We start from the raw sequence: 23,190 nt of genomic DNA on the forward strand, positions 1-23,190 counted from the left end.
AGCTCCAACGAGCAAAGGTTTGTCCAATTGAAATGAAAATCATGTCTGCAATTGAAATTAATTCAGATTTCTATATACTTCCCAGATATTTTTTTCATGGTTCGACCGATTTAATAAAATGTTGCATCGGAAATTCTAGGTCCGATTGGCATGACATTTTCAGATAGGAGCATTTCAGCAGCGTCTCGAATTATCTGCCTTGAATATTATAAAATTAAACCAGTATGGAAAGTAGTAAAGTCGAACAGGGCCGACTATATGATACCCTTCACCACTTTGGGTATATTCAACAGATTAATTCTAACATACGTCGCATTTTTAAAGGGCCAGTAAATGTATAGGGACTTTGGTGGACCATTTACATTAAATCGGACGAAAATATATATGAGAGCTATATCTAAATCTGAACCGATTTTCAGAAAACTTAACACACATCATCTAGACCTAATTCATTATTTCGTGCAAATCGAGAAATATATAGGGACTTTGGTGCACCATTTACATTAAATCGAACGAAAATATATATGGCAGCTATATCTAAATCTGAACAGATTTTTCCCAATTTCAATAGGGTTCGTCCTTGGGCAAAATTTCATCCAAATCGGATAATAAATGCGACCTGTACTTTGTTTACAAAAATACATGGACCGACAGTCGGACGGACGGACATGCATAAATCGACTCAGAAAGTGATTCTATGCATATTCTCAAAAGGAACCATGTGTCTATCTCGTTTCCTTTTGCTTGTTACAAACATATGCACAAGGACATAAGTATGATACTCAGGAGAATATCTAGGTTGTAGCTGACTGAGACAGAATTAGATGGGCAAAATTAAACTGTTTGTCATTTCTACAAAAATTTAAAGCGTGGTAAAATATATATTTTTTATATTCATACAAATTAAGCTATTATGTAATATTATAATTTTAAGCTCTATTTTTTATAAAATTATTATACCTTATGATTTCAGACTGACTTTATGGAATAAATATATTCTCCAGCTATAGAAAGTTGTTCTATTTTTTCTAAAACCAAACTTTATAAGAAACTTAAATTTTAAAATCAAAAGTCAATGCCATATAATTTTTATTTGTCCCGCAGTGACCTGGAGTAAATTTTACATTTACATTACTTCTAGCAGTGCTCTAAATTTTCAGGTTGATTTCTTTTTCATTACCTGAAATTTATGTCATTGTTACTATTTTGTTTTTTTTTTCGTTTCGAAAGTTAACTAGAGTTTATTCTTTGCCCTCGGCCAGTCGGTGTAAAACTTTCTAAGTTGTAAAAATGTAAAATGCATTTAAATCAGTCTATAAACGAAGAAGTAAAAACAAAACTACAACAAAATAGCTCAGTTAGTCAAATGAGTAAATCAGAAAAAAGGTTTGTGGGTTTGTTTACGATCACCTGTCAGCTACAGGCTTAAATTGTCAACTATGTAGACGTCGTCATCGTCTTCGTTGTCTTTCAAGTCACTTCTTGTGGGCCTACCATGACATGGCTCGGCATTCGGTCAGACAGACAAGAGAGTTCAAAAGCACTGTTCGCACATAAAACAATGTTGTTTACAAACTTTCTTTGACGAAACAAAAAGTGAACTGAACTGAAATTAAAAAAATACAAAAATAACAAATAAAATATTTAAACAACAATGGCAATAACTCTTATTTGAAGAAAGTGATGTTTCCTTTCTTGGTTTGTTGTTTGCTTTTTTATATTTATTTATGTGTGTGGGAAAAGGGTGTAACCATTTTGGACATTCTAATATATCTAAAGTAAGTTTAACCAGTAAGGAAAGTAGTAAAGTCGGACTGGGCCGACTATATGATACCCTTCACCACTTTGGGTATATTCTGCATATGTATCCTAACAGACGTCGCGTTTTTGTTATATATCTATATCTGAACCGATTTCAGGGAAACTTGCCAGAGACTAATTTATATTTTTTCAGTACGTTGTGTCTATCAGCCTAGCTATGGATCTTTTCACGAAGCTTAGCAACATCATTCTAGCCTTAATTCATACCAAATTATTCATACCTATACCAAAATTCGTGCAAATCGAAAGATATATAGGGATATATATGGTGCACCAATTACATAAAATCGGACGAAAATAAATATATATAAGAGCTATATCTAAATCTGAACTGATTTTCACAAAATTTAGCACACGTCGTTCTAGACTTAATTCAGTACGCAATGACAAATTTCGTGCAAATCGAATGATTATCAGAGCCTTTGGTGCACCAATTACCTAAAATCGGATAAAAATATATATGGGAGCTGTATCTAGATCTGAACCGATTTTTCCCAATTTCAATAAGGTTCGTCCTTGAGCCAAACAAATGAGCTGTGCCAAATTTCATCCAATTCGGATCATAAATGCGACCTGTACCTTTTTTACAATTTAACATGGACTGACAGACGGACGGACATGCATAAATCGACTCTGAAAGTGATTCTATGCATATTCTCTAAAGGAACCATGGGTCTTTCTCGATTATTTTTGCCTGTTACAAACATATGCAGAATCACATAATATAAAAATGATGGATTATAAATAAAATAGGAAATTTGTCAACAGTGTAATTTCGAGTCCAACTGAAATGGGCGATGTCCCTTTCAGATCGATAAATAAAAACAGCAACTTCTTCCAAAGAATGAACAAAATATTAATACTCTCTTCAGGTAATGATATTTTCTAAGAACGCAAAAGTTTTTAATAATTACATTTTACCAAAATCCTATTTTGTAAATTTCAAAAATCTATCACTCCAAAAAATATCACCCTTCCTTCCACACACACTCTCATAACTTTAAACTCAAATCTTTTTTAGGTCATAAACTTGACAATTATTGCAGATAAATACGATATTTTGTGTAAGAGGTCAGTAAACCTTTGTATGAATGAATTTTGTCTGAGAGGATGGTTTGGAAAATTTGGTTTTCAAATTTAACTGGTAAAGTTGTAGGGAGTGTTATTATTCACATATGTTTTTAAATATTATTGCCCATTTACAATGAGAAAGTTTCATAAATTTCGAAAAACACTTTTCGTTTAGAGTTTATTACAACAAATTACAATTCAAAATATATATCAACATAATGTATGGATATGGAATTGAAATTCCGATATTAATACAAAGCAAGAACAACCTGGCTATAAAAATAATTTCTAAAGAATATTCAAGAATATTTTTTCAAGGAACATTCCTACAAGGCGTGGATTTTTAAAGAAGACTTTTTTCAAGGGTCATTCCTACAAGGCGTGGATTTTTAAAGAAGACTTTTTTCAAGGGTCATTCCTACAAGGCGTGGATTTTTAAAGAAGACTTTTTTCAAGGGTCATTCCTACAAGGCGTGGATTTTTAAAGAAGACTTTTTTCAAGGGTCATTCCTACAAGGCGTGGATTTTTAAAGAAGACTTTTTTCAAGGGTCATTCCTACAAGGCGTGGATTTTTAAAGAAGACTTTTTTCAAGGGTCATTCCTACAAGGCGTGGATTTTTAAAGAAGACTTTTTTCAAGGGTCATTCCTACAAGGCGTGGATTTTTAAAGAAGACTTTTTTCAAGGGTCATTCCTACAAGGCGTGGATTTTTAAAGAAGACTTTTTTCAAGGGTCATTCCTACAAGGCGTGGATTTTTAAAGAAGACTTTTTTCAAGGGTCATTCCTACAAGGCGTGGATTTTTAAAGAAGACTTTTTTCAAGGGTCATTCCTACAAGGCGTGGATTTTTAAAGAAGACTTTTTTCAAGGGTCATTCCTACAAGGCGTGGATTTTTAAAGAAGACTTTTTTCAAGGGTCATTCCTACAAGGCGTGGATTTTTAAAGAAGACTTTTTTCAAGGGTCATTCCTACAAGGCGTGGATTTTTAAAGAAGACTTTTTTCAAGGGTCATTCCTACAAGGCGTGGATTTTTAAAGAGGCGTAGGGATAGTTGTAAACACTCGGAAAACCCCTCCTAATATGAAAAAGCAAAGAAAAAGAAAACCAAACCCCCCTGATGTTGACGACCCACTCAGACGTATAAAGGACCACGATATGCGAATTTGCACTTTGAATGTGCGCACGTTGTACAGAACATGCGAAGTTTGCGTTTTGGCGGATGTACTCAAGAAGTAGAAAGCCGATATTATTGCCTTACATGCGATGCCATGCGATTGAAAGGGACTGGCGTAAGTAAATAAGCTGATTACGCCCTGTATTATAGCTGCCATGAAACGAGACATGAATTTGGCTGCGGATTTATGGTTAACAGGAGAATAAAAGACCTCTGCGAATAAAAGCGAAGTTTTTCTACATCAGTCTTAATTGCGTCCATGCTCCGACCGAAGACAAAGATGAGCAAACCAAAGACACATTTTACGAACGCCTAGAAACAGCATATGACCGCTGCCCTTGCCATGATATGAAAATTCCGAAGGCTTTGCCGGAGGCACATCCTCCTGTAGAGGTGATGATGGAAACCAGGTGACAGATACAGATAGCTTATTGAGGATCTGGAAGGAGCATTTTGAAAAGCTTCAAATAGTAGAGCTGAGGAAGATATCCCAGAACCAATTATAGATGACGTTATAGATTATATACCACTTAGCCAAGATGAGGTCATAAAATCAATTAATCGTCTCAAGAACAATAAAGCAGCAGAAGCCGATGGGTTACCAGCCGAACTATTCAAGACTGGTGGTCAGATTCTGGTCAGGAGCTTGCATCAGCTGATTAGTACAATGTGGCTAGAGGAATGCATGCCCAATGATTGGAACCTCATCATCCTGTATCCCGTGCACAAAAAAGGAGACAAGACGATATGTGGCACCTATAGAGGAATAAGTCTCCTTCCCATCGCATATAAAATGCTATCAAGCATGTTGTGTGAACAACTGAAGCCAATGTTCAATGACATTATTGGACCATACCAATGCGGCTTCAGACCTAGCAAATCCACCATCGAACAGATTTTTACTCTCCGCCAAATCCTGTAAAAGACCCACGAAAAACACATCGACACATACCACCTATTCGTCGACTATAAAGCCGCATTCGACAGCCCTATCCGTTTAGAGGTGTTTAAAGCCATGTCTAGGTTCGGCATTCCTGCAAAATTCCTGCCAAAGTGGTTCGGCAGTAAACGGCGAGAAGACCAAGCTGATGGTATCAACGCGCAAGACGTCCAATAGACTCGGACCAACTGTGGAACTTGAGAACTACAGCTTCGAGGTAGTTAAAGACTTAATATACCTTGGTATCGCTATAAATAAAACGAATGACATCAGTTTTGAAATTCGGAGAAGGATTGTAAAAGGGGAAGGCCACGAATTAGATGGAAAGACCAAGTAGAAAACAACATCTTGGAACGTGGTCTTCCAAATTGGTGGATTTGCGCACAAGACCGACGCGCTTGGAAATCTTTTTTTAAGCTCGGCTTATGGAATAACCGTTCTGTAACAAGCCAGCTAAGTAAGTAAGTATTTTTTCAAGAGTCATTCATACAAGGCGTGGATTTTTTTAAGAATATTTTTTTCAAAGGTTATTCATACAAGGCGTTGATTTTTAAAGAATATTTTCTAAGAGTCTTAACAAGGCGTATAGTTTTTAAGGAATATTTTCTAAGGGTCTTAACAAGGCGTATAGTTTTTAAAGAATATTTTCTAAGGGTGTTAAGAAGGCGTGGATTTTTGAAAAATATTTTAAAATTAATTTTAAATAGTTTTTAGTTATTTTTCATAAAAAAAACTTTACCCGCGCTACATAGCATTCGTTATCATTGTAACGGACCACTGAGCCATCCGCTGAATTAAAACAAGTCCGTAAAGTCCACATAAAATCAAGAAATCACTTGAAAATTGTCTAACACTTAGCGTTAGCATATCTGCGGCCTTTCGTTAGTCCAATCATGTTCGAACGGGTGGGTACTTATTTCTTTCACACAACATTTTGCTATCAATCACAGGCTGGCTATAAACGGTTGTTGCCTCTTCATCTTCTTCAGCATCGTCGTCTTCCTCCCATATTGTTGTGATTTCAGTCGGTGTCTTTGCGACTGAGAGTTGACATTTAACTGACAGCTGATGTACTTCTCTCCTTCTCGCGTACATCACTATCAGAAGTAGCAGCAAAGTGTAATGCCTTGATGGCAAGGAGTGTTTGACCATCTATTCATCTAGCTATCTGTCTATCTGAATGGCTGACTGCCTGACGGACTGTCGGCTAAACTGTGTTGTTAAAGCTTCTGTTAGACATGTCCAACAAATAGTTAACAGCTATAACAATAATAACAACTACAACACCGCCAGTTATAACCAAAACAATTTTATCGACTAAAGTTAACTTAGGAAAAATTTCTTGCCAGGCATATTTATTAGTTAGAGCACATGTTATGTTGTTGTACAAGTATTCTTAACAAAAACATTATGGCTTTTGATTTGTTGTTGACCACTATGGAGACCGATATTCAAACACTTGTATGCAAATTTAATTTGATCTGTTTACCTATAAAAATAGTAACTGTTAGAAGATCTGCAGGTGCCACCTCTGTACGCCTGGATTTTTATAACGGCACAATATTCTTTAAAAAATCCAGGCCTTATTTGGAGCTTGAAAAGATATTCCTTAAAAAATCCACGCCTTCTCTAGGCCTTGAAAAGATATTCCTTAAAAAATCCACGCCTTCTCTAGGCCTTGAAAAGATATTCCTTAAAAAATCCACGCCTTATTTGGAGCTTGAAAAGATATTCTTTAAAAAATCCACGCCTTATTTGGAGCTTGAAAAGATATTCTTTAAAAAATCCACGCCTTATTTGGAGCTTGAAAAGATATTCTTTAAAAAATCCACGCCTTATTTAGAGCTTGAAAAGATATTCTTTAAAAAATCCACGCCTTGTTTGGAGCCTGAAAAACTATTCTTTAAAAAATCCACGCCTTGTTTGGAGCCTGAAAAACTATTCTTTAAAAATCCACGCCTTATTTGGAGCCTGAATAACTATTCTTTAAAAAATCCACTCCTTATTTGGAGCCTGAAAAACTATTCTTTAAAAAATCCACGCCTTGTTTGGAGCCTGAAAAACTATTCTTTAAAAAATCCACGCCTTGTTTGGAGCCTGAAAAACTATTCTTTAAAAAATCCACGCCTTCTTTGGAGCCTGAAAAACTATTCTTTAAAAATCCACGCCTTATTTGGAGCCTGAATAACTATTCTTTAAAAAATCCACGCCTTGTTTGGAGCCTGAAAAACTATTCTTTAAAAAATCCACGCCTTGTTTGGAGCCTGAAAAACTATTCTTTAAAAAATCCACGCCTTGTTTGGAGCCTGAAAAACTATTCTTTAAAAAATCCACGCCTTGTTTGGAGCCTGAAAAACTATTCTTTAAAAAATCCACGCCTTGTTTGGAGCCTGAAAAACTATTCTTTAAAAAATCCACGCCTTATTTGAGTCCTGAAAAACTATTCTTTAAAAAATCCACGCCTTGTTTGGAGCCTGAAAAACTATTCTTTAAAAAAATCCACGCCTTGTTTGGAGCCTGAAAAACTATTCTTTAAAAAATCCACGCCTTGTTTGGAGCCTGAAAAACTATTCTTTAAAAAATCCACGCCTTATTTGGAGCCTGAAAAACTATTCTTTAAAAAATCCACGACTTGTTTGGAGCCTGAAAAACTATTCTTTAAAAAATCCACGCCTTATTTGGAGCCTGAAAAACTATACTTTAAAAAATCCACGCCTTGTTTGGAGCCTGAAAATCTGTTCTTCAAAAAATCCACGCCATGTTTGGAGCCTGAAAAACTATTCTTTAAAAAATCCACGCCATGTTTGGAGCCTGAAAAACTATTCTTTAAAAAATCCACGCCTTGTTTGGAGCCTGAAAAACTATTCTTTAAAAAATCCACGCCTTGTTTGGAGCCTGAAAAACTATTCTTTAAAAAATCCACGCCTTGTTTGGAGCCTGAAAAACTATTCTTTAAAAAATCCACGCCTTGTTTGGAGCCTGAAAAACTATTCTTTAAAAAATCCACGCCTTGTTTGGAGCCTGAAAAACTATTCTTTAAAAAATCCACGCCTTGTTTGGAGCCTGAAAAACTATTCTTTAAAAAATCCACGCCTTGTTTGGAGCCTGAAAAACTATTCTTTAAAAAATCCACGCCTTGTTTGGAGCCTGAAAAACTATTCTTTAAAAAATCCACGCCTTGTTTGGAGGCTGAAAAAGTATTCTTTAAAAAATCCACGCCTTGTTTGGAGCCTGAAAAAGTATTCTTTAAAAAATCCACGCCTTGTTTGGAGCCTGAAAAACTATACTTTAAAAAATCCACGCCTTGTTTGGAGCCTGAAAAACTATTCTTTAAAAATCCACGCCTTGTTTGGAGGCTGAAAAACTATTCTTTAAAAAATCCACGCCTTGTTTGGAGCCTGAAAAACTATTCTTTAAAAAATCCACGCCTTGTTTGGAGCCTGAAAAACTATTCTTTAAAAAATCCACGCCTTGTTTGGAGCCTGAAAAACTATTCTTTAAAAAATCCACGCCTTATTTGGAGCCTGAAAAACTATACTTTAAAAAATCCACGCCTTGTTTGGAGCCTGAAAAACTATTCTTTAAAAATCCACGCCTTGTTTGGAGGCTGAAAAACTATTTTTTAAAAAAAAATCTAAGTACCTGCTACCAAAAAAATGTACTTACCTATTGGCCATGTTAGTAACATTCTGTAAAGAAAAAAAAATAAAAAGACACCATCATTAAAAAAATGTTGACTTCAAACAGGAACAGCTTTCAAAATCATGCTAAATGATGAGCTGCAATAAAGAAATAGATTTGGAGGCGTGGGTCTTAACTGAAATTGATTAAGTGATGTTTTTCTTATTAATGATGACTACACCACAGAAATCACCAAAGAAGAATTTAGAACAAAAACAGCTAAGCGGCCACAAAGAACTTTGTAACCATGGCTAAGCAGATGAAAAAACCTACAAGTGACGATGACGAAGTCACCGTCTTCCTTCATTTATTTCGCTTAAGACTTAAGATAAAACGAAGAAAACGCCTTAGAACTTTAGGAGTTGGACAAACCACAAAAAAAAATAAATGTGAAAGAAAATTGTTAGCGCCACAGGCATTAAATGCACCACAGAAAAAAAGGTTCATTATGAAAGTTCAACACCATCGGAAGAAAAAAGGTAGCGCCTACCCATCCATCCACCATCCACCCATTGCTCATTTGAAATAAGTGGGCATGGGACGACCGACCTGTTTTAAGTTTGAAAAAAATGAAAAGCAGTTTGTAATTTTCTGATTTGATAAATTGTGTTAATCACCTTGAAATACAGCCAGCCCAGGCAACAAGTTGGTAATTTAAGGAGTGCAAGAAGGGGAAGAATATGGTCATAAAAAGTGGTAACTAGTCGATGTTGTTGGTACAAGTAATAATGTTAAATAGTTTAATTTTGAGGTACTTTTTTCATATCAGAAATTGGAGGAAAAGTTATAGAGATAGAAAGAAGGTGGACAAAAATATTCCTCGTTGAATTTTTCTAAAATATGTCACCTTAAAAATATCCTATAATACCCTCCAACAAGGATATACATATCTTTATGATATATTTGGAACGTCAGCATCCTGTGTCCTGCGCACAAAGAAGTGCTATCCAGCGTGCTTTGTGACCATGGGTCAATGGCATTATTGGACCATACCAATGCGGCTTCAGAACTAGCAAATTCACCATAGACCAGACATTTACTCTACGCCAAATCCTGGAAAAGATTCCAGACCAAAGTTACACCCTACAAGACGACAGTACTCCAGTGCTGGTACATGGATCTGAAGCATTGGTACTTGCGCAAGCAGATGAGGCAGTGTTTGAGAGAAAAATTCTCCGAAAGATTGTGGGCCGATATGCGTTGTCAGTGAATATCGCCGAATGAATCTTGAGTTGTACCATCTATTCTAAAACATCGACATTGTCAGACGTATCGAGCTGCAGCGACTATGTTGGCTAAGTCATGTTGTGAGAGTGGATGAGGATGCCCCAGCTCAAAAGGCATATCAAAGCAAGCCAACTGATGGTTTACGCAGAAGGGGAAGGCCATGAATTTGATGGAAAAATCAAGTGGAAGACAACATTTTGAAACATGGTCTTTCAAATTAGAAGAGTTGCGCACAAGACCAACGCGTCTGGAAATATATTTTAAGTTCGGCTTATGGAACAGAAACGATATTTTCAATCGTTATTTTTTTTAATCCTTTAAGACACACGTGACCGGTATATACCAAAAACATATATATATATAACATTCCTATCCGATGTTAAACTTTCAGTTCGGGCCATATCAACACTTATTTGTTATATTGTATATGACATTTACATCGAAATAGTTTGTAAAATCCATATGCGAATTTTGCACCACCAATGCATAGGTCGGTAAGATTGTCTGAAATAAAGACACAATAACTAGAGAACCCGCGGTTGTAAACAAGAGCTAGAGTGGGGAGAGAGTCATGGAACGGAAAAAAAACAACTTGGAAGGAATACATTTGTTTTTGTCCAAAGAGACTTACTTGATCAGCTGGCTTGTTACAGAACGGTTGTTCCATAAGCCGAGCTTAAAAAAGATTTCCAAGCGCGTCGGTCTTGTGCGCAAGTCCACCAATTTGGAAGACCACGTTCCAAGATGTTGTTTTCTACTTGGTCTTTCCATCCAATTCGTGGTCTTCCCCTTCTACGGGAACCATCAGTAGGCTCATTTTCACATGCCTTTTGAGCTGGGCATTTTCATTCATCCGCACAACATGGCCTAGCCACCGTAGTCGCTGCAGCTCAATACGACCGACTATGTCGATGTCCGCGTATAAATTGTAAAGCTCGTGGTTCATTCGACGCCGATATTCACCGTTGACACAGATCGGACCATAGATCTTCCGGAGAACTTTCCTCACAAACACTTCAAGAGCTGCCTCATCTGCTTGTGCAAGTACACATGCTTCATATCCATATAATAGCACGGGTAGTATCAGCGTCTTGTAAAGTGTGAGGTGGTCTGGCGGGAGGTGGCCTTGTTTCTAAACTGCTTACTTAGACCAAAGTAGCATCTGTTGGCCATCACAATCCTTCTCCGAATTTCAAAACTGATGTCATTCGTTTTATTTATGGCGGTACCAAGGTATATAAAGTCTTTAACTACATCGAAGCTGTAGTTCTCAAGTTCCCCAGTTGGTCCGAGTCTACTGGACCTCCTGCGCGTTGATAACATCAGCTTCGTCTTCTCGCCGTTTACTGCCAGACCCACTTTGGCAGACTCCTTTTCAATTTGTTCAAAGGTGGCTGTTACCGCTCGCAATGTTCGACCCATTATATCGATGTCATCGGCGTAGGCGAGTAACATGTGTTGTTATGATAAGACTGTCGAATGGGGCTTTTTATTCGACAAATAGATGGTATGTGTCGATGTGTTTTTCGTGGGTCTTTGTCATGATTTGGCGCAGAGTGAAAATCTGGTCAATGGTGGATTTGCCAGGTCCGAAGCCGCCGGATTGTTAAGATTCAATAACATCATTGAACATTGGCTTCAGTCGTTCACACAGTACGCTGGATAACACTTTATATGCGATGGAAAGGAGACATATTTCTCTATAGTTGGAATATATCGTCTGGTCTCTTTTTTGTTCACGGGCACACGATGCTCAGGTTCCTGTCATTGGTCATGTATTCCTCTAGCCAAATTCTACTAATCAGCTTGTGCATGCTCCAGACCAGCATTGACCACCGGTCTTGAATAGTTCGACTGGTAATCCATCGGCACCTGCTGCTTTATTATTCTTCAGCCGATTAATTGCTACTCTGGCCTCATCTTGGCTAGGTGGTATACAATATATACCGTCATCTCTAATTGTTTGTGGGCATCTTCTTCACCGCCACTATTTGATACCAGAAGCTTTGCAAAATGCTCCTTCCAGATCATTAACACCCTATCAATATCTGTCGCCAGGTTTCCATCTTCATCTCAACAGGAGGATGTGCTTGCACCAAAACTTTCGGTTTGCTGATTTAGTAAAATTTCCGAACATTCCTCTTGTATATATCGATTTAATCCCCTCGCGTTTTTTTTCTTCTTTCTTCTCTCATTTTCTCCCGATAATTCTCCCTCGCATTACGTGTTGCTACTGTCTGCAGGCTTGGCCTATATACGCTGCATTTTTCGCATCAGTAGCATTACGACACTCCTGATCGTACCATGGGTTTCTTGATGGTGGTCTATGGTACCCAAGTGTTGCTTTTGCTGCAGTTTGCAGAGAGTAGGCAATTCGTTGCCATTGGATTCTATATTATTATCAGAACAAGGAGTACTTTCGTGAAGCAGTTAGCGGACTAGGCTTAAGCTACCTATTTGTTGTATAAAAAGGTCACGCTAAAATTCCGCAACTTTTTTGTGAAAGAAAAATTAATTTAACGTTCACCAAAATTCACATAACCTCTGAATAAAATGAGACATTGGTCAAAGAAATCGATGAACCAATGATGTTTTTATTCACAATTAAGTGCAGTTTTCTCAAAGGTTCACCTATTCGAAAATCATGCTAGATATACTCTTCAAATATAATGTATTTCAAATTTTAAAATATATACCTGAAATATTAACTACTGCAACAAACCATCGACCCGCTTCATTTCATTCAGAACATCACCATTAATGACATCCTTAATATTATAGCCGATGACAAAGTCCATATGGGAAAAATTATCCAAATCAATAAAATGTCGAACAGTTTTATTACCCAAAAGATCGGACAAGTGCTTGACATCCTCAACCGCTGCAAAAGCATCATCGTTACTGTGATAGAAATGCAGTGGAAATTGTGGATTTATATTGGCCAATTGGTAATCTGGAGGGGTATCCTGCTTATAACGTTCCTTATTGCCCTTAGTTCCAAAATCAAATTGACGGAATTTACGCGATTTATAAAGCTGCACATAATGTATGGCTTGATTGGTTGAACAACGGGCCGGATGAGTTTCATAAAAGTCGGGATAGACATCCTAAGAGGGAGGAAGGTTTTACCTGCAAAGGGACAAATGAAAAGAGCCCCCTCCGTTCGACGACAGCTTTCAATTCCCAAAATGTTGCGGATGAAAACATTGTCAATTAGGGCGTTGTCACCAGCCAATGGCGTCATAAAGGAATAACTACCCAGTAATGGTGCGGAGAGCTTTATCAATTTAGAAGTGCTATGTTCCATAAAGGCCACCGGAGCCATTAGATGTACTGACCTCAACTTCGCATTATATTGCGGATAGGTGGACAGTAATACAAACATTGATGTAGTACCCTGAGAATGACCAACATAATGCAGATTATTTTGTTTGGTCGTTTTCAATACGAAGTCAATAATACTGGGCAGATCCAGAACACCAATTTCATGCCATGTAAAACGCCAAAATTCTCGAGAATCCGTTGATAATTTGGGGTGATAGCCGCCATAAGGATTACCACGGGTATTACCCAACCATACATCATATCCATTCTCAACTAAAGTATAGGCTAAGAGATCGGGTACACCTTTCAACACCCAAAAATCGGAGGAGCTAACTAAGCCATGTTGTAGCAGGGCCACAGGTAGTTTGACATTGTTCGGCGCGTTCAGTTTTCGAATACGAAATACGGTTATACCAAAACCATCGGGGGTGGTTACATTATACTCTTCACTTTGGTAGCCGGCATCTTTTATGCGATCTGCCTGAGGGTTTTTTTTAATTATTATATATATATATTTTTTTTTTTTTTCAAAATACAAATGTGTCTTTAACTTACAGTTGTCAGGGTTTCAACGTTCTGTAGCGCTAAGAGGAAAACAGCGACAAATATGGAAATTATTTTCACAGTCATGAGTAATTAGCACGACTGTTATAATATTATATAATTTTAAATGTTCTGAGCAAGTTCTACGAATTGTCGCGATTATATAGGACACAAATCTCATTAAATATTTGATCGAATTCCCCTAAAATGTTAGTCGTGCTCCAGTTATATTTGTGGAAGGTAATTATTTGATAAGCAGAAACAAATAATCGAATGTACCCTACACCAGAAGATGGTGTGAGTACCATAGGAAGAGCTTGAAATATTATTTCAATTATTATTGTTATAAATTTAATATAATTTTTTCCAAACTTTATTCTCTTCCAGATGAAATGCATCAGAAAGTCCCTGACATTATAATGACCAACCTTTGCATCAGCTCAACATCAACTCATGAGGGTAACACAAAAGAGGAATGATAGACAATAGCGCCACCCAGAGGGAAAGGGTAAAACTAAATACATAATTAACCACTGCACATAATTGAAGGAGGTGTTGTTTTCAGCCAACGATAGTTGGTAGCCACTCACCTAGTACAGACTACAGCCGAAAAATCATTTTAATAGCATATGTCTTCATCAAATAAACATCAACATATGAGGGTAACACAAAGCCAGAATGTCAGAAGCTATGCCACCCCGAGGAAAATGGGAAAAACCTAAATAAGCAATGACTCCAACGACGATAAATGGCAGCCCCTTAACCTTGTATTGGCTACATCAGACCAATCATATCAATAGCCAATCTCGGCATAAACTCAATAGTAACACATTAGGATAACGCCACACAGAGGGAAAAGGCAAAACGGAATACATAATTAACCACTGTACAAAATTCAAGAAGGTGTTGTTTTCAGGCAACGAGATCTGACAACCACTTCACCTCCGCATCAACGAAATACCAAGATGAGGTTAACACAAACAAAGAATGTCAGGGGATATCTCCACCGAGAGGAAAGTGGCAAAACTTAATAACCAAGGACAACAACACATGAACAAAATTCGTGAATGCGTTGTTTCTAGGCAACGATAGATGGCAGCCCCATCATCAAGTACAGGCTGCAGCAGATCAATCATACCAATAGCCAATCTCGACATGAACTCAACATTAACACATTAGGATACTACGAAACTGGAATGACAGGAGATAGCGCCACCCAGAGGAAAATGACAACACTCAATAAGCATCGACCACATACACGGCACAAAATTCAAGGAGGCGTTGTTTCTATGCAACGATAGATGACAGCCCGCTCATTAAGTGCAGGCTACAGCAGACCAGTCATCTACTTAACTGGAATAGAACAATAATTAACTTAACTAACACAAGGAGCAATCGCGTAACATGGTAATGCTTAGTGAAAACCTTATGCTCCCAAGAAGAGTAACAGGAAAAAAACAATCATTAGACAATCGCGAGTTGCATTTAAATACCTTAAAATAACTTCAATCAAGGGTACAGTGTAAGAGCTATTACCTTTGAACATATTTGTGAGTATACCTGTTACCCATGGATAGAACCTGTCCAATTGCAGCCACTTCAGTGGAAGAATACAGCTATATTTCCTCCCTTCATTATCAGATGTCGATGTGGGAAGTGAGCTTTCATGAGGAGTCTTATTGTTTCTTCTGTTGCCTCTATTCTGTCTCCCCTCTCATCTATTGTGGTTTTGGTTTGAGTGCGGGGTTTTAATTGAAACTTCGTTAGTTTTGAGACATCATTTACGCTCTCAGAACATTTGCCAGGAGTTGCGTTCTTGCGGTTCTTGTCACTTTGTTATATTCTTTCCCATTAGAGAGGAAGTTGTCCCAGTATACTGTGGACAACTTTCTTAGAAAGACTTTACAATTTCTGTCAGTGTTCAGGCTGTCATTGTAGGGCAGCCCTAACCTATATTTAATCAGTCTCCCGAATTTTAGCAAGTTAATCTTAGACTTGTTTCGGAAGAATATTTTAAACCTAATATAGTTATGGTCTTCTCTATCTAGTGCTACTTTGTGAACAACTGAAGCCAATGGTTAATGACTTTATTGGACCATATCAGATCTGGCAAATCCACCATAGACCAGATTTTCACTCTGCAACAAATACCGCATTACTCGTCAACAGGATGATTTATTAAGATTAGCCGAACAGGTAAGAAATACGATTGAGCACTCGCTTCGTCGTCAAGGTGATGCATACAGAATGGTCGAATAAGAGCGAAATGTATGTTGCATTCACTTTGCCGCCCCTTTTTAGCTATTTCAAAAATTGGAGTCCATTATCCAAAGGAATGGGGGTAATATCCAGTATGTAACCAACGTAACAAACAAATCAATAAAAATGTAAATCTGAATGGAAAGGGATAGATACTATAACAGAACCCAAAATTGTCTGCCGAAAACGTGAGCGGTATTTGTTATTGGGTTAATTTATGGTTAAAATATGCCGTACACTTGTGCCCAGCTATTGAGAAAACTCACAGCATCAAAAATAGAAATATAATGGAAGGAATAGCTACCATAACAGAACCCAGCAGTAGAGTTCTGCATAACCGGTTGTATCTTGCAAATTTTCTTTAATTGAGAAAATCATAAAAAGATCGTATATGATCTCCTGTTCCGGAAGGAAAACTAAGCTATGGGCGATATATAGTGAAATATGAGTCAATGTTCATTCAGATTGGATAGAAGAATTATTCAAAACATATCCCCAAAAGGCTATAAAGGGTTATAAAGCGCACTGTGTGAATGATTGAAGCCAATGGTCAATGAGGCCAGGCAAATCCACCATTGACCACATTTTCATTCCGCACCAAATCCTGGAAAAGACACAAAAAAATCGACACATTCCACCTAAGCCACATTCGGCAGTTCATCCCGGTCTGCGTTCGGCATTCCTGCGAAATGAATACGACTATTCAGGATAACTTCAACTCGCACAAGGTCTGCAATTAAAGTCGGAAAGAACCTCTCTGAGCGCTTACATACTGAACGAGGAAAAAGTCATACGAGATGCAAATGTAAACAGAAATGATACTCTGTACACCAAACAAAATATGTTACTCGCCTACGCCGATGACATGGACATAATGGGTCGAACATTTCGAGCGGTAACATATACCTTTGAACGAATTGAGGAGGAGTCTACCAAAGTGGGTCTGGCAGTAAACGGCGAGAAGACCAAGCTGATGTTATCAACAAGACGTACAGTATACTCGGACCTACTGCGTAACTTGAAAATTACAGCTTCGAGGTAGTCAATGATTTTATATACATTGGTACCGCCATAAATAAAACGAATGACATCAGTTTTGAAATTCGGAGGAGAATAGTGTTGACCAATAGATGCTATATAGTCGGAGTAAGCAATTGAAAAACAAGGCCACCTCTCGCCAGAACAAATTCACACTCTAAAAGACGCTGATACTACCCGTTCTATTGTATGGATCTGAAGCAAAGGTACTTGCGCAAGTAGATGAGGCAGCTCTTGGAGTGTCAGAGAGAAAAATGATTCGAAAGATCTATAGGCTGATCTGCGTCTACGGTGATTGTGGCCGTCGAATGAACCATTAGTTGTACCATCTAATCTCGAACATCGATATAGTCAGACGTATATGGCTGCATCGAGTATGTTGGCTAGGTCATCCATGATGCCCCAGCTCAAAAGGCATATAAAAGCGAGCCAAGTGATGATTCACGCAGAAGGGGATGATCACGAATTCGATGGAGAGATCAACTGTAAGAAAGACGTGCGTGAAAAATTTTAATGGAACAAACGTTCTGTCACAAACCAGCTAAGTAAGTAGGAATGTCCCCAAAAGAAACTATAGGTATATTAATTTATTTCAAAATATTAACATCATGTCATCAACTACTGCAATAGACTATCGACCCGCTTCATTTCACTCAAAACATCAGCATTAACGACATCCTTAACATTATAGCCCAGGACGAAATCCATATGAGCGAAATTATCCAAATCAATAAAATGGCGAACAGTTTTATTACCCAAACGTTGTACCAAATGCTCGACGTCTTCAACAGCTGAAAAACTATCATCCTTACTGTGATATAAATGCAGTGGAAATTGTGGATTTACATTGGCCAATTGGTAATCTGGTGGGGTATCCTGCTTATAACGTTCCTGATTGCTTTTAGTGCCAAAATCAAATTGACGGAATTTACGCGATTTATAAAGTTGCACATAATGTATGGCTTGATTGGTGGAACAACGGGCCGGATGAGTTTCATAAAAATCGGGATAGACATCCTAGAAGGAGGTGTTATTAAAAAAATCAAGATTATAAAATTTATAATTCCTTTTGCAAATCTTACTTCCAAAGTATAGTCGGATTTGCCACCAAAACCCAAAAAGAATAAATAGGGACAAATGAAGAGTGCACCTTCAGTCCGACGACAACTTTCCATTCCCAAAATGTTGCGGATGAAAACATTATCAATAAGGGCGTTGTCACCAACCAATGGTGTCAAAAAAGAATAACTGCCCAGCAGTGGGGCGGTGAGTTTTATTAACGTCGAAGTGCTATGTTCCATAAATGTCACCGGAGCCAATAGATGTACTGATCTCAATTTCGCATTATATTCAGGGCGGCTGGAAAGTAATACAAACATTGTTGTAGTACCCTGAGAATGTCCCACATAATGAAGGCTATTTTGTTTTGTCGTTTTCAATACAAAGTCAATAATACTGGGCAGATCTAGAAGACCAATTTGATGCCACGTGAAACGCCAATATTCCGCAGAATCCATAGATAATTGTGAATGATAACCTCCATAAGGATTGCCACGGGTATTACCCAACCATACATCATAACCATTTTCAACTAATGTATAGGCTAAGGGACTTGGTACCCCTTTCAACACCCAAATATCTGAGGAGCTAACTAAGCCATGCTGTAATAAGGCCACAGGTCGGTTGGCATCATTTAAGGCACTTGGTTTTCTAATACGAAACACGGTTATACCAAAACCATCGGGAGTGGTTACATTATACGCCTCACTGTGGTAGCCGGCATCTTTTATGCGGTCAGCCTAAAGGAGGAGGTTTTCCAAAATTTCAATATTTGCAAGACATTAATGGGTCTTGAACTTACAGTTGTCAGTGCTCCTACATCCTGTAGCGCTAATAGAAAAACCGCCACAAATATTGAAATTACTTTTATATTCATCATGAATATGAAAAACAGAGGCTAATGGTTTAGAAATCGGAATATTGTGGCGAGGCTCTAAAAGTTGCCATGTTTATATGAACAAAAATCTCATTAAATATTTTAACGCATTTCCCATAAAATTTTAGTCGTGTTCAAGGTTTATTACTGGAAAGTAATTTTTTTTTTAATCTGAAAAAAAAATCGGTGATACCCTACATCAGAAAATATAATATTTTGGGAACTATAGGTTTTTCACAGCTTACATTTTTTACCTACTTAATTACATACTTAGCTGGCTTGTTACAGGACAGTTGTTCCATAAGCCGAGCTTAAAAAGATTTCCAAGCGCGTCGGTCTTGTGCGCATCTCCGCCAATTTCAAAGACCATGCTTCGATATGTTGTCTTCTACTTGGTCTTTCCATCTGATTCGTGACCTTCCCCTTCTATGGGAACCATCAGTAGGCTCGCTTATATATGCTTTTGAGCTGGGGCATTCTCGTTCATTCGCACAACATGGCCTAGCCATCGTAGTCACTGCAGTTCCATACGACTGACTATGTCGATGTCCGCGTTTTAATTGTAAAGCTCGTGGTCCATTCGACGGCGACATTTCGACGCAGGCCCGTAGATCTTTCGGAGAATTTTTCATTCAAACACCCCAAGAGCTGCCTCATCTGCTTGCGCAAGTACCCATGCTTCAGATCCATATAATAGCACGGGTGGTATCAGCGTCTTGTAGAGTGTGAGTTTGCTCTGGCGGGATATGGTCTTGTTTATAAACTGCTTACTTAGACCATAGTAGCATCTGTTGGCCATCACAATCCTTATCCGAATTTCAAAACTGATGGCATTCGTTTTATTTATGACGTTACCAAGGCATATAAAATCTACCATATAACTACCTCGAAGCTGTAGTTCTCAAGTTCCACAGTTGGTTCGAGTCCACTGGACGTCTTGCACGTTGATACAATCAGCTTGGTCTTCTCGCCGTTTACTGCCAGACCCACTTTGGCAGACTCCTTCTCAAATTTTTCAAAGATGGCTGTAACCGCTCGCAATGTTTGACCAATTATATCGATGTCATCGGCGTAGGCGAATAGCATGTGTTGTTTGGTGGACAGAGTGCCATTTCTGTTCACCGTTGCGTCTCGTGCTACCTTTTCCAAAGGATGTTAAAAAGATCACACGACAAACTGTCACCTTGTCTAAATCCTAGTTCGGTATTGAAGGTACTTTCCGACTTTAACTGCTGACCTTGTGCCACTTAAAGTTATCCTGCATAGTCGTATTAATTTTGCAGGAATGCCGAACGTCGATATGGCTTTAAACACCTCTGAACGGATAGGGCTGTCGAATGCGGCTTTATAGTCGACGAATAGGTGGTGAATCCCAGTTCTGTATTGAAGGGCTCGGATAGGTCCTTTCCGACTTTAACTGCTGACCTTGGGCCACTTAAAGTTATCCTGCATAGCCGTATAAATTTTGCAGGAACGCCGAATGTAGATATGGCTTTAAACACCTCTGAACGGATACTGCTGACAAATGCGGCTTTATAGTCGACGAATAGGTGGTGAATCCTAGTTCGGTATTGAAGGGCTCCGATAGGTCCTTTCCGATTTTAACTGCTGACCTTATGCCACTTAATGTTATTCTGCATAGCCGCATTAATTTTGCAGGAATGCCGAACGTAGATATGGCTTTAAACACCTCTGAAGGGATGGGGCTGTCAAATGCGGGTTTATAGTCGACGAATAGGTGGTGAATCCTCGTTCGATATTGAAGGGCTCCGATAGGTCCTTTCCGACTTTAACTGCTGACCTTGTGCCAATTAAAGTTATCCTGCATAGCCGTATTAATTTTGCAGGAATGCCGAACGTAGATATGGCTTTAAACACCTCTGAACGGATAGGGCTGTCGAATGTGGCTTTATATTCGACAAATAGGTGGTATGTACCAATGTGTTTTTCGTGGGTCTTTTTCAGGATTTGTCACAGAGTGAAAATCTGCTCAATGGTACATTTGCCAGGTCTGAAGCCGCATTGGTATAGTCCAATAATGTCGTTCACACTTCACACTGGATAGCGCTTTATATGCGATTTCTTATTATTACCTACTTAATAGTTCTTGAACCTGTTCTTAAAAAAGCCACGCCTATTGCTAAGCCTTGAAAAACTAATTTTAAAAAATCCAGACCTATTGTAGGCTTTAAATATATTTTTATTAAATATTTTATAATATGGTATTATTTTTGGCCAACAGCTCTTCGTTATCCTGCATAATTTCCAAAATCGGCCGATTAATAACATCGTGGATGTTATTTGCCCAAATAAAATCGATATGAGCAAAATCCTTCAAATCAATGTAATGATCAACACTACGGTTCCCTAAACGTTTACTCAATTTCTCAATATCCTTACGCGTTGCCAACTCATCGTAATCGCTGTAATACAAATGTAGAGGAAATTTCGGATTAATATTTTCCAAAGGATATTCAGGTGGTGCTGAGTGATTATACAACTGAATATTGCCTTCCCGCCCAAAATCATATTGGCGAAAGCGTCCGGATATTTTAAGCTGTAAATAATGTATGGCCTGATGGGTGGACGATGGTGATGGATGTGTGGCATAAATGTCCTGTAAAAGTGACTTGAAGAGGAAACGAATAATTAAAAAATCCACATTTCGAATATTGCGGAACTTACATGATTTAAATATCTGGAATAACCACCAGCTACCATAAATAACAACGATGAACAATATTCGGGATTTGCAACGCCTGTACGACACTGTTCTAATCCGAGTAGTTGATGTAAAAGCGGAATTTGTAGAAGGGGTATATCGCCCAGCAGTTCACTTATAATTGGAGAACGACCAAAAATCGGTACCATTAGCTGAAACAAGGGGGCACGAACATTTGCCATATAGGCCGCCGGGGCCAGTAAATGCACGGATTTCAGTCTGTTATTATATTCTGGATGTGTTGAAAGTAAGACCAACATAATGGTACAACCCTGAGAGTGACCGACATAGTGTAGTGACGACTGTTGCGTTTCCTTGAGAATATAATCGATCATTGAGGGCAAATCAATTGTACCAATTTCATGCCATGAAAAACGCCAAAATCGCCTATCATTCGATGACATTTTCATGTGACGATCACCATAGGCATTTCCGCGTGCATTACCCAACCACACATCATAGCCCTTATCGACCAATTCGAATGCCAAAGGATTTTCCAATTCACGTATAACCCAACAATCGGAACAACTAAAAAGACCATGCATAAGAAGTACAACAGGACCATCCGCAAGTTTTCTCTTTTGCACGGAATTCTTGACGCGAAATATTGTCAGTTGATAACCATCCGGTGTCTTCACTTTATGGGTTTCACTTGAATAGCCGGCATATTTGATACGATCAGCCTGTTAAGAATTTTTTTTTAAATTTCTTTTCAGAAAATAAACCACCCACTTACTGTTGTAACGGCCGCAGCATTCTGATATTTCGGAATTAGAAAAATTAAACTAACAATTATCGTCGTTCTCATGACTGAGAAAAAATCGTGCCTGACTAGATTGAGAACCCGTTAAAAATGAAATGAAAACATGTTTAGTTCTGTTCTGTAAAATAGGTGTTTATTTTTAAAATTGTCAGATCGACAGACACACACCGATTGTCATCGATACAAAAAAAAAAATTGATTTTGATTGGAAAGTGAAATTTCTAAAATACACAGAGAAAAATAAATTTTGGCCTGACCTTCAAGCCTCCACGATGCGATTTTAACCAGCAAAATACCAAAAATGAGTCCGCAATTTTATCAAAATATTGGCGACGTAGGGGATGATAGATCATGCAACGGCTCTGATTGGTTTTAGCATGGCAAAGCCCAGGCCAAGGTGAGCAGAAATGACACTCTGTACACTAAACAGCACATGTTACTCCCCTACGACGGCGACATCGATATAATGGGTCGAACATTGCAAGCCACCTTCGAGCCAACTGAGACCTACTGACAGTAAATGATTTCAGAGCATGACTTTAGATACTATGGCCTTATACACCATTGCACATTTTCTTTCAGTGCTCTCGTAGATAGAAACGGGGCGGTCAATTTCTAACTGGCATCGTGAAATATGGAATGTTGCATGCATTTCATGATGTTTTCACAATCACGGGTCAATACATTCC

The 23,190-nt window shown here is 38.2% G+C and overlaps 3 protein-coding genes across 3 annotated transcripts; all 3 read right to left on the reverse strand.

The window, feature by feature from the left end:
- Positions 1–12,624: 12,624 nt before the first annotated feature.
- On the reverse strand, positions 12,625–13,870 carry LOC133328480 (lipase 3-like). Its single transcript, XM_061537046.1, has 3 exons — positions 13,796–13,870; positions 13,071–13,721; positions 12,625–13,023 (listed from the first exon to the last, which is right to left on the reverse strand). The coding sequence occupies exons 1-3, from the start codon at positions 13,868–13,870 to the stop codon at positions 12,625–12,627; spliced, it is 1,125 nt and encodes a 374-aa protein (XP_061393030.1).
- Positions 13,871–17,698: 3,828 nt separating this feature from the next.
- Positions 17,699–19,016, reverse strand: LOC133328478 (lipase 3-like). The gene is made up of 3 exons (XM_061537044.1): positions 18,942–19,016; positions 18,163–18,879; positions 17,699–18,097 (listed from the first exon to the last, which is right to left on the reverse strand). Exons 1-3 carry the CDS (start codon positions 19,014–19,016, stop codon positions 17,699–17,701), a joined length of 1,191 nt encoding a protein of 396 aa, XP_061393028.1.
- A 2,212-nt stretch (positions 19,017–21,228) lies between these two features.
- On the reverse strand, positions 21,229–22,546 carry LOC133328479 (lipase 3-like). The gene is made up of 3 exons (XM_061537045.1): positions 22,475–22,546; positions 21,702–22,421; positions 21,229–21,633 (listed from the first exon to the last, which is right to left on the reverse strand). The coding sequence occupies exons 1-3, from the start codon at positions 22,544–22,546 to the stop codon at positions 21,229–21,231; spliced, it is 1,197 nt and encodes a 398-aa protein (XP_061393029.1).
- Between the last annotated feature and the right edge of the window lie 644 nt (positions 22,547–23,190).

This window comes from Musca vetustissima, unplaced genomic scaffold (genome assembly GCF_032173495.1).
Source record: "Musca vetustissima isolate MV318-11 ecotype Yass unplaced genomic scaffold, APGP_CSIRO_Mvet_v1 utg50476, whole genome shotgun sequence".
Lineage (NCBI taxonomy): Eukaryota > Metazoa > Arthropoda > Insecta > Diptera > Muscidae > Musca > Musca vetustissima.

What these genes read in the sequence shown, in the direction of transcription:
- LOC133328480 (XM_061537046.1), bottom strand. Translation starts at nt 13,870, where the DNA reads ATGACTGTGAAAATAATTTCCATATTTGTCGCTGTTTTCCTCTTAGCG. An exon ending in ACGTTGAAACCCTGACAACT is followed by an intron (nt 13,722 to 13,795) that starts GTAAGTTAAAGA and finishes AAAAACCCTCAG; the next exon opens with GCAGATCGCATAAAAGATGC. An exon ending in GCTGTCGTCGAACGGAGGGG is followed by an intron (nt 13,024 to 13,070) that starts GCTCTTTTCATT and finishes CCTCCCTCTTAG; the next exon opens with GATGTCTATCCCGACTTTTA.
- LOC133328478 (XM_061537044.1), bottom strand. Translation starts at nt 19,016, where the DNA reads ATGAATATAAAAGTAATTTCAATATTTGTGGCGGTTTTTCTATTAGCG. An exon ending in ATGTAGGAGCACTGACAACT is followed by an intron (nt 18,880 to 18,941) that starts GTAAGTTCAAGA and finishes CTCCTCCTTTAG; the next exon opens with GCTGACCGCATAAAAGATGC. An exon ending in AATCCGACTATACTTTGGAA is followed by an intron (nt 18,098 to 18,162) that starts GTAAGATTTGCA and finishes ACCTCCTTCTAG; the next exon opens with GATGTCTATCCCGATTTTTA.
- LOC133328479 (XM_061537045.1), bottom strand. Translation starts at nt 22,546, where the DNA reads ATGAGAACGACGATAATTGTTAGTTTAATTTTTCTAATTCCGAAATAT. An exon ending in ATGCTGCGGCCGTTACAACA is followed by an intron (nt 22,422 to 22,474) that starts GTAAGTGGGTGG and finishes AATTCTTAACAG; the next exon opens with GCTGATCGTATCAAATATGC. An exon ending in ATTCCAGATATTTAAATCAT is followed by an intron (nt 21,634 to 21,701) that starts GTAAGTTCCGCA and finishes TCACTTTTACAG; the next exon opens with GACATTTATGCCACACATCC.